Raw genomic sequence first — 10021 nt, forward strand, 5'->3', positions numbered from 1 at the left:
CAGTAAGTTAGAAAATGTCTCCATCCAGTCAGGAAAAGTTTACACTGAGATTTGAAAATCCAGTGAAATTCCTGTATGTGGTATCTGCAAGTCACTAAAAAATGGTGTGATTCATAAAAATAACCTTATGAACTTCTCTTTCTGTACAAAAGAATGTTACTGAAATAACAGAATAATTACTTCATGAATGCCATGAATTACTTCATGAATGACTTTTCTGAATGCCATTCTTGTTAATGCAACCTTGCACAGAACCCAAAGATTTTCAACTTTCTTATACAGTCCCGACTCTTATGCTGGAGCAGGATCAATTCTATTTCAGAGCTAACATAAAGCTCAACAAACAATCACGTTCTTCTCTCCTCTACTGCCCAGGACAGGTTCTTATCTTAAAGCATGTGTTTTATTGAAGTCAATTGCTGACAAACCAATATTAGTTCTGGTCTGAGAAAAGTCAACAGATAAAACCACAACTGATTCAATCTAAGTTCACAATTAAACTCCAGCTGCCCCGTGAGATAGAAATCATCATCATACCAAAAGCTACACACTTAGCAAAATGGCAGTGCTGGATTTTGAACAAGCTCTAGTTTCAAATTTGTGACTACTGAAAAGTTTTCTAATACCAAAAAGTGGCTGACTCTTAAATGCTCCTTAAAAAAAAAAAAAAAAAAAAAAAGGAATGCTAACATTTGGAATTTATTAAGGGGGAGAGAGGAATCACAGAGGGGGATCTAATTAGCAAAAATGCATTCAAACATGATTAATTTGTAATCCTGGCACCAGCTGTATTCAACCAAATGCTATACTTTATGAGACAAACACTAGTGAGTTTTACATCTGTTTCATGCTAGGATAACATCTGTTTTATTCACTGAAAATACTTTTCCAGTTCTACAGCAATTTATACTTTTCCTAGCATTCCATGTCAATAAAAACACACAGACTTATGGGTAAACATTGTGAGAGCACATGCTTATCTGCCTGTACATTCACTTTGTGGGGTTGCAACAAAGCAGTTATCACTGTTGCAAGGGAAAAATAAAGAACACTGTCCTCTGGGACACACAGAGAGCTGCTTATTATTTCAATTTATGCAACTGTATCCTAATAATATTAAGCATTCACAGCCAAATACAAAGGACTTTCTCTCAAGGGCAGTGCAAAATTTTAGAGCTTATGACTCTTCAAACTCCTTAGCAAGTCCTTCAGAATGCTGAGCAAGCAGCCAAAGCCTGACTTGAATTTTTCTATAAATAATGAGCATAAATAAAGCTCCAACTACTTCTCTTTTTTTGAGATAGCTAAAACAAAATCTGCGTAATGGAAACTATTAGTTTTTCAATTTAAGACCAGGAAGATTTGAAATTCTTCTCAAGTGCACAAGTGGAAACTCAACACACGCAGCTGCTGTCAACGTTCCCAGTCGAGAGCAAGCCTCCAGCAAAGCCATCTAATCCTTGGGCAGCTCTCCTGGCTGGTTCACCTCAAGCCCATCTGTTTGAGTGGCGTGCTCCAGATGAGATGCGACCCAGAGGAAAAGCATCCCCAACACCTCGACAGGCACTCCTGTGGAGAAGCCCAGCCAAAGTCCTGGACGCCCTCCTTCCCTTCCTGCCTGAGCATTCGCTCTGTGGAGCTCTCATTACCTGTTTGCCCGCTTTTCCTCACAGAGTTATTGAATGTTTGGGGCTGGAAGGGACCTTAGAGCCCACCCAGTGTCACCCCCTGCACTGCCCCAGGCTGCTCCAAGCCTCAATGTCCAACCTGGCCTTGGACACCACCAGGCACCCAGGGGCAGCCACAGCTTCTCTGGGCACTCATCCCTGGTTTGGATTCCAAATGTAAAAAGGGAAAATATGAGCACTTCACAGACTAAATCCTGGCATTCTTATCCTGAAAGACTTACAGTCTTACATCTTCATTCCTGACTTCCTGCAAGCAGCAATTTTTTTAAAGGAAAAAATCAGTAACACTATCTACATGCTTACTCAGAAGGAGTGAAGAAGAAATGAATGCTCTGGTTTATTCATTTTTCTTACAGTATTAATTTCCTACGTGGCCTTGGCCCATTTCTGTTCAAAGTTTCTTCAGAATCTGCAGTTGAACAAGCAATGCTGACAGGAGAGCTGGCCCCCCATCTTGCTATTTGCATAGCAGATTCTGTTCCCAAAAAATGCTGCACTGAAGGGGCAGCCACTAAACTGCTACTGAAAATCACTGAAAATAGACAAGCCATTTCAGATGTGTTATGCCAGAACATTTACAGAAAACTGAGAAAGGATTTTTGGATAAGAAATCTGTTTTGACTTCGACCATCACAAACAGAAATGTTTGTTGGTTTAATGTATATCAGAAGGGATTAAAATTTTTTTCCTCAAAGTTATTTGATCAAGATAAGTGATTATAACTTGTGATCCCTGCTAGAAGGGGACACAAACACAGCTTCTGACTAGGTGTCATGATATGCTCCATTTTTTCTGTTTGGTTGTTTGTTTTTTTGTGGTTTTTTTTGCATTCTTTCAGGAAGTCTTGAAATAAAATAAAAAAGGAGCAATTGTGTACCCCCTTCATTGTATAAGCCACCCTTCAAGATGTGCTGTTTCAGTTTTTTCTGGTAGGAAAACAATTGTGCATCTTTCTCCTGTGACCATGGCTAATTGATAATAGCAGCACATTTACCAGCAAACAAGAACAAGCCTCACACACAGAGCAGCAGCTGAAATCAATGCACTGTTGAAAGCCATATTCAAAATACTGCAAAACAGTTTAACAACGACCAGACAGTTTTTCTACTTGGGTGAACCATTGCTGGAAGACACCCAAAACTGAACTGGCTTTCAATGAATTGCAATTGAAATTACAGAAAGGCCATCACTGCAAGTGTGTGTGCAAGTCCTGACTCCAATTATTTAGGAGTTAGGAGTCATGACTTTGCATAATAAACTCTCTATACTTCCAATTTTTAGAGCTGAGTACAACTGCACACTTTTTAAATATGCAGCTGCAGTTTCCATGTATCTGAAGGGTCTTCAGAACAAAACTTTCACCTTTTGCACCTAAAAGGTGCCGGTACAAATGTCTGCCTGGTGCAAAAGTGTCAGAAAAACACTGCACATCTTCAAATAGAAGAGAACCTTCATATAAAAGAAAAGATGACAAAACAGGTCTCCCATTACATCTCTGTATTCGTTAAGTTGCTACACAGACTCTTCAGGGCATGAATTCTTATCATCTGACTAATTGTATCTTATTGGATGAAAGGAATGAAGTTCAGGAGAATAATGCATGGTTATATAATTTTTGTATCAGATTTCAGCAACATAAATCCTCTAATTTGCCCCACTTATAGCCAATTCAGAGTGACTGAAGTCAGTGGTTTAAAATATATGGAAACAGAACTGATTTAGAATTTTTCTTTTCTATGTTGCAGAGCAGTGGTGATGCTCTACTGCATTTCACAGCACAGGGGTTACTAAAACATTGGATGTGCATTTGTAATGCATCCATTTATTCTATGTTACATTTAATGAAAACATCACGAAATGAGATCACCTCTGTATTTCACTAAGCAAGGCACACAATAACTGTGGGGCAAGGATTACACTACAGTTCTCCCTCCTGAGAATCTGGGCAGGGGTATGAACTAAAAAAAAAACTTCACCTTTTCAAACTTTTGGAAAGTACAGTTAATATCTGCAAAAATATACGCTTTGGCCAAACTATAAAATGTTAAGAGGGAAAAAAAGCAAATTTTCCACTTATTTTCCGTGTAATTTTTGAGGGTCTTATCTTTCTTAGCGTACAGCATGTGCTGTAATGAAAAGATGAGCCAATTCAGAAGAGCTGGAAAACATGTACATACCCCTGGAGAGACCACACTCCTACACACAGGCATAGAGACATCTGCGGATTGTTTTACAGATATTGGGATGAGCCTTCCCGCCTCAGCTCTGCAGGAAATTTCAGACTCTTCACATGCAGCCTTCTCCTCCCATACTACTCCTAAAGCAGTATTTTGTTTAAAATGAGCACCACATGCATGCTCTGGTGGAGATCACATCCCACTGAAGAAGGGACACTGTGAGACCAGAGTGACTGCAGCTCTTTCTCCTTTACCCTGCCGGTGGATGAACTTAATGCTTTTCGGAATCTTTCCATCAGACTGGCTGGAACTGCTCTTGCTGCAGTGTCACCAGCTATCCACCACCCCCATGGCATGAAATAACAGCTACAGAGACAACAGAATCCAGACTACAGAAAAACTAGAGGGGTTTATTTCAGTTTTGATATCTGGTGGCATGCTAGTGTACTTTAAATGAAAACAATAATTATCAAATAAAAGAACTGTTTCACCCCTTAAGAGGACAACTTAATAACAACTACAGAACTGCTAAATTCAGTGAACTCTGTGCTCCTCTGGGTCAGTGTGACAGAATAAAAAGATGTATCCATTATGTTCATACATTGCCACAAGCCCGTGCCTGCTTATACTTCAAAATACAAAACACCTTGAAGTCATTCACTCCTTGCTTTCATGAGGAAAAGGCAAAGCCGAGGTGTACCTTCAATATATTGTGTACAATCTCTCTATATAACCAAGGGAAGGTCAGGGTGGGTACAACACAATATTATATGTATGATACAACAGCAATTGCTCCAGTAAAGGCAAATTATTTGTATTAGTGGAATGTAAATGTTTCTGGGCTACAAAAAGAGTGTAGCATAGAAAAGACATATTGTAAGGCAAGTATTCCAGTTAAATGTATGCACTCTTTGAACACCACAATACACAGACCTGGCAGAATGGATTTCAGGCATTTGAAAGGCAAATGATTCACCTGTTCTTTTCTCTGGTTAAATTTAGCTGTGGGTACAGCTGCATTATATTCTCTGCAGTGATTCTGAAAAAACTAGTCACTCCTGGGTTGTGGGAATGGTTGGGTTTACATTGGTGAATGGCAGAAATACGTTTTGAGGTTTGCACATTTAGAATGACATTATATAAGATTAGTATTGAATACAAGAGACTGTCCCTAAACTGTATTACAGTATCACAGCGGAAATAGAATTCGAGAACTGTGTGCCAGGATTTTGCATACTGTTTCTTTTAACCGTTGGTTTTTATTTTAATTTTAGATTGCTTAGGATAAAAGATGATTATAGAAAAACATATAGTAAAACACTGAAATTCTATTTTAGATAAAGATAGAATTTCAATATTTCACTATAAAGACATAACTGTAGATAGAATCTATCTGTAGATAAAGAAATTTATCTGTAGATAAAGATCAATTTTTGGAAGAACCATAGCTACAACTCAGACAGGAGCTCCCTAGCAATATTTTTAGAGAAAAAAATTGGGGACAGGTATTTATAGAACTGATGAAGTATGGTGGGAAGGGAAGCACAGCTTTTTTTTAAATTGAATTTTTAAAAATGAAATATTCTGGTGTAGAGCAGGTTACAAGACAAATACACACACACACACACAAAAGAAATTTCAACTAATGCTCATATTAATGCTCCACAAAACTACTGATGAAACTAGGAAAATGTTACCTTGATATTGGAAAACCACAGGTCATTTTCATGCAGTGTAGCCACATAAACAGAAGTAAGAAGTCCAAGAGAGATGGCAACAATTCCACCAACAGTTATTGAGAGTATGTTCCACAGCTTTCCACCTGGAGGATCTTGGAAGAAAAATATTTCAGTCAGTAATTGTGAAAACATATTATTGAACCTACAGGGATTTTTGGAAAGCCATTTATCCACTGCCTATGCCAGTACAGTTTACATTCTGCAGGTAACAGGACACCTGCTTTTAATACATCTTTATGGAGATGTGGTTTTTATTTTCTCCTATAGGAAAAATCAGAGTTTTTATTTACATACAAAGTGAAATAAAGTGTGCCTTAATTGGTATACTTTAAATTTAAGAACACCATGATCCTATACAAGTTTAGCTCAATGCCATAACTAATTTGTAATTCTGAATTGGAATATCTTCCAGAGCTTTCTAAACTCAAGCAATTCAGGATGACTGATAACAAAGTAAGAAACTCACATCTCCTTCACAGGTCTAAAAACAGCTGCCTTTTTGGGGGGGTTTGCTCAGTTTTGGTAAATAACAACAGTGAAGGTTCAGAAGCCTCACTAAATACCCACAAAGAGACTGAACAGCGGCCAAAGCAGCCTTTGATGAGGGTGTCACGCTCTGAATTGCAGAAGGGCTCCTGCTGACACCCGAGCAAGGTCAGGGATGGCACGATGGCAAAGGAAGGATGTGTTCTGGGTACCTGCAGGCCTTCACTGTGCACTGACACTCCTGGGGCTTTGTTGGGCTTTTTGTATCTCCAGTGTTCGTGTAAGGTTTAATATGGATTAGTGATCTGGAACTGTATCTTTGAAATGGCTATCTCATCCTGTGTGTGACATCTACCTATGGGTTCCACCAATGCAATTCCACGGAACTGAGGGCCGGGCTGCAGGAGAACCAGGATCGCTTGCCCTTTTTGTACACAGCCTAAGTGTGTTTGTGCAGAAACAACAACGCAACTTTCCTTTCCTCTGCCCAAATGCAGAGAAACATTTAGAACTTAGAACAAAATATCCCTTAAAATAAGTTAATCTAAAAATACCCCGAAAACAAGGAACTTTGTCAGCTCTAAAGCTATAAATCCATACAAAAATGTTGTCAGAATTTCACTACTTAAACAGATCCTAGAATTAAGACACTTAATGACTCTCTTTTAAATTTACCTAGCCAGTGTCCTATAGATTAAAAAGCAAAAGTTTACAGTCAAATTCAGATTTTATTTTTAAGTATATTTCATCAGTTGTCTTCAAATCCTTTTATGTTACCAATGACTTGGACTGGGATTTTTTCAAGAACTTTGGATGTCTACATCCAATCTGATAGCGTGTCACCAATAACAAATTGAAAAAAATTGTTCTCACCAATTCAAATTAGGATTTTAAAACAGAGGCAAGATTGACATTCAGCAGCAATCTGCATGACACCCTCTGTCTCATCCAATTAATTCTGGTGATTTTCAAGTATGGAAATGCATTTTGCACATACCTACTTCTGAGCTGTGCTTAGGAGAGATCAAAACCAAAACGCTACAAAAAAGCCATAATGGCACTTTGTTTTTCATTACCCACCAGGTGGAATTTTCCCATCAGGCTTCACATTTGTCTCCTCTGAAGGCTGATCTTCAGCTGCTTCTGTGCCTTTTCCAACCCTCCTCTGTCTTATGGTTGTCATGGTGTCAGTCACTTTAATTCATTATTCTTCAGCCTGACTCCTAAATGGACACACACAAGCAATGCATCTTCCTACCCGAACAGTCACTTGATACTGTATGAAATATGTGAAAATAAAACCACATCTTACTGACATCACAGACTTTGACTTCTAGAACTTTATTATACGTAAAGTCTATCTTATTTAAATACACTGTTTTTCTTCAAATCTGTGTCACTCAGCAAATGACAGAAAATATTATCTTAGAATTATGAAGACTAACATTCCCCATTTTACATACATACATGAAAACAGGTTTTCAGAATGATTCATTATTTTGACTGCCTTCACTTTTTTAGCCCTTGACTCAAAACGCACACCAGGCTCCCCTTTTTTAAAAAGTCTAAGCCCTTCAAAGAAAAATCAGTCTTTTCAGTGGGTTTTAGTTGGGTGCCTAAAATACGAAGCCAGTCATTTAAATCCTGGCTTGCAGAAAATCCCCCAAAAGAGGGTCAAAAGATGCAAAAATGATGCCAGGGAACACTTGTGTTATAAAAAACTAGAGACGGCATGAAAAGAATACTTGATGTTTTATGCGCCATAGAATTTGACAACATCACAAGACAAAAAGCTCAGCCAGTCACTGCCCTGTCAATTGCCAGTGCTCTGGGCTAGGTCCATACACAGCACTGCTCCCACCCTGCTGCTCTGCACCTGGCAGGCAGTGCCATCCCACCTGGAGAAAAAACCGCTCCGTCCCAGCCTGGAGACAAACCCAAACCCAAACCCACCCCATCCCAGCCTGGAGAACAAACCTGAACCTGCTCCATCCCAGCCTGGAGACAAACTCAAACCCAACCCATCCCAGCCTGGAGAACAAACCCAAACCTGAACCTGCTCCATCCCAGCCTGGAGAACAAACCCAAACCTGAACCTGCTCCATCCCAGCCTGGAGAACAAACCCAAACCCGAACCCGCTCCATCCCAGCCTGGAGACAAACCCAAACCCGAACCTGCTCCATCCCAGCCTGGAGAACAAACCTGAACCTGCTCCATCCCAGCCTGGAGACAAACCCAAACCCAAATCCACCCCATCCCAGCCTGGAGAATAAACCCAAACCCGAACCCACCCCATCCCAGCCTGGAGAACAAACCTGAACCTGCTCCATCCCAGCCTGGAGAACAAACCCAAACCCGCTCCATCCCAGCAGCAACAGCTGCTCCCTGTGCTCCACTGGTGGAACTGGCTACTGCTGCTGCTGCTGCTGCTGGCAACGCTGCAGGGAACACGCCTCAGCCCCAGAACTTTGTTTAAAGCTTTTGCAGCGGATTAGCCTCGCCTCCTCCTCACACACCTGGGAAAACACACGGGGAGCCAGGCGAGCTCACGCTTCGGAAGAGGCGGTTTGCAGCACACCTGACAATTAATTAACAAAGGCGAGACGCTCATCCCCGCCCCGCTCGCGGCGCCGGCCGCTCCTCACACGCCGGTGCCGCAGGGCTCGGCTCCGCCGGGGCGGGCGGGTGCAGCCCGGCCCCGCAGCCGCGGACGGCCGGGCCCGGGGCAGGGGACAGGGGCCGGGGCAGGGGCCGGGGCAGGGACAGGGGCAGGGGCCGGGCCCGGGGTAGGGGACAGGGGCCGGGGCAGGGGCCGGGGCAAGGGCCGGGCCCGGGGTAGGGGCAGCGACAGGGGCCGGGGCCGGGGCCGGGGCCGGGCCCAGGGCAGGGACAGGGGCCGGGGCCGGTCCCAGGGCAGGGGCCGGGCCCGGGGCAGGGGCAGGGGCAGGGGCCGGGGCCGGTCCCAGGGCAGGGGCAGGGGCCGGGGCAGGGGCCGGTCCCAGGGCAGGGGCCGGTCCCAGGGCAGGGGCCGGGGCCGGGACAGGGGCCGGTCCCAGGGCAGGGGCCGGTCCCAGGGCAGGGGCAGGGGCAGGGCTCCCGCGGCCTGCGCGGCCCCGCCGCGGCTCCCCCCGCCCGCCTCCCCCGGCCCCGGTACCTGCGGCCGCTGCTGAGGGAGCCGCCCGGGCCCCGCCGCGGGCAGGGACGGGGGAAGCGAAGGGAAAGGGGAAGGGGCGGGCGCGGCGGCGGCTGCTCGGCCCTGCCGGGCGGAGACCGGCAGCTGGGGCGGGCACAGCCGCCCGTCACAGGCCCGGCCCCCCCGGGCCGGCTGCCGCTCCATCGCTGCTTCCAAGTCCGCAGGGCGGCGGAAATCCGGCACATGGAGGCACAGCCGGCGCTTCCATCCATCCATCCATCCATCCATGCATCCCTCCATCCCTCCATCCCTTGTTGGGAAGGGGGCTGTGGGGCCCGGGAGCCGGGCCCGCTCCCCCTGACGGTCGCGCTGTCCCGCCGGCCTTCAGCCGGCCGGGAGGATCCTTTGCTGAAATAGTGCCCCAAAATTTGTTTGTACTTGCTGTTGTTGTTTGTTTGTTTGTTTTTTAAATGTGTTTCTCGCCGCCCCCCGGATATGGTACCGTATTATGTGTGATTTTAAAATTGAAATTAGAGCTCCGTGTTCTGTTCAACGCCTTATAAGCTCCACTGTATTTCTTGCTTAACTGTACCATAAACGTTTAAAGGGGGAAAAGACCTTTTGTAGCTGGAAGATAACGGCAATACCAGACTCTGTACTTAATGGGTACAGCCTACCCCTGCAATAAGTCCTTATAGCAAGTTTTATTTGCACCGTCTTTGGTAATTGTAGAAAACCCCATGCCCCGTGAAGCCATAACCAACAAACCCACTCCAGCTCCTGTCGCAGAACGCTGA

General features: G+C 44.1%; 1 protein-coding gene across 4 annotated transcripts in view; it reads right to left on the minus strand.

Moving 5' to 3' along the window:
* DPY19L3 (dpy-19 like C-mannosyltransferase 3) overlaps positions 1-9312 on the minus strand; it is a 33915-nt gene extending 24603 nt beyond the window's left edge. For 2 of the 4 annotated variants that reach the window (XM_066194225.1, XM_066194222.1), the window contains exons 1-4: positions 9246-9312; positions 8608-8669; positions 7171-7313; positions 5563-5696 (exon numbers count right to left, since the gene is read on the minus strand). In XM_066194225.1, the coding sequence (XP_066050322.1) occupies positions 5563-5696; positions 7171-7273 (237 nt within the window). In that variant the 5' untranslated portion in view covers positions 7274-7313; positions 8608-8669; positions 9246-9312. Of the gene's footprint in view, positions 1-5562; positions 5697-7170; positions 7367-8406; positions 8427-8607; positions 8670-9245 lie in introns of those variants that run through there. The other 2 variants (XM_066194223.1, XM_066194224.1) reach the window with 2 other exon arrangements.
* Between the last annotated feature and the right edge of the window lie 709 nt (positions 9313-10021).

This window comes from Chamaea fasciata, unplaced genomic scaffold (assembly GCF_029207755.1).
Source record: "Chamaea fasciata isolate MVZ Bird 193981 ecotype frontalis unplaced genomic scaffold, bChaFas1.0.hap1 SCAF_12, whole genome shotgun sequence".
In the NCBI taxonomy this organism is placed as follows: domain Eukaryota; kingdom Metazoa; phylum Chordata; class Aves; order Passeriformes; family Sylviidae; genus Chamaea; species Chamaea fasciata.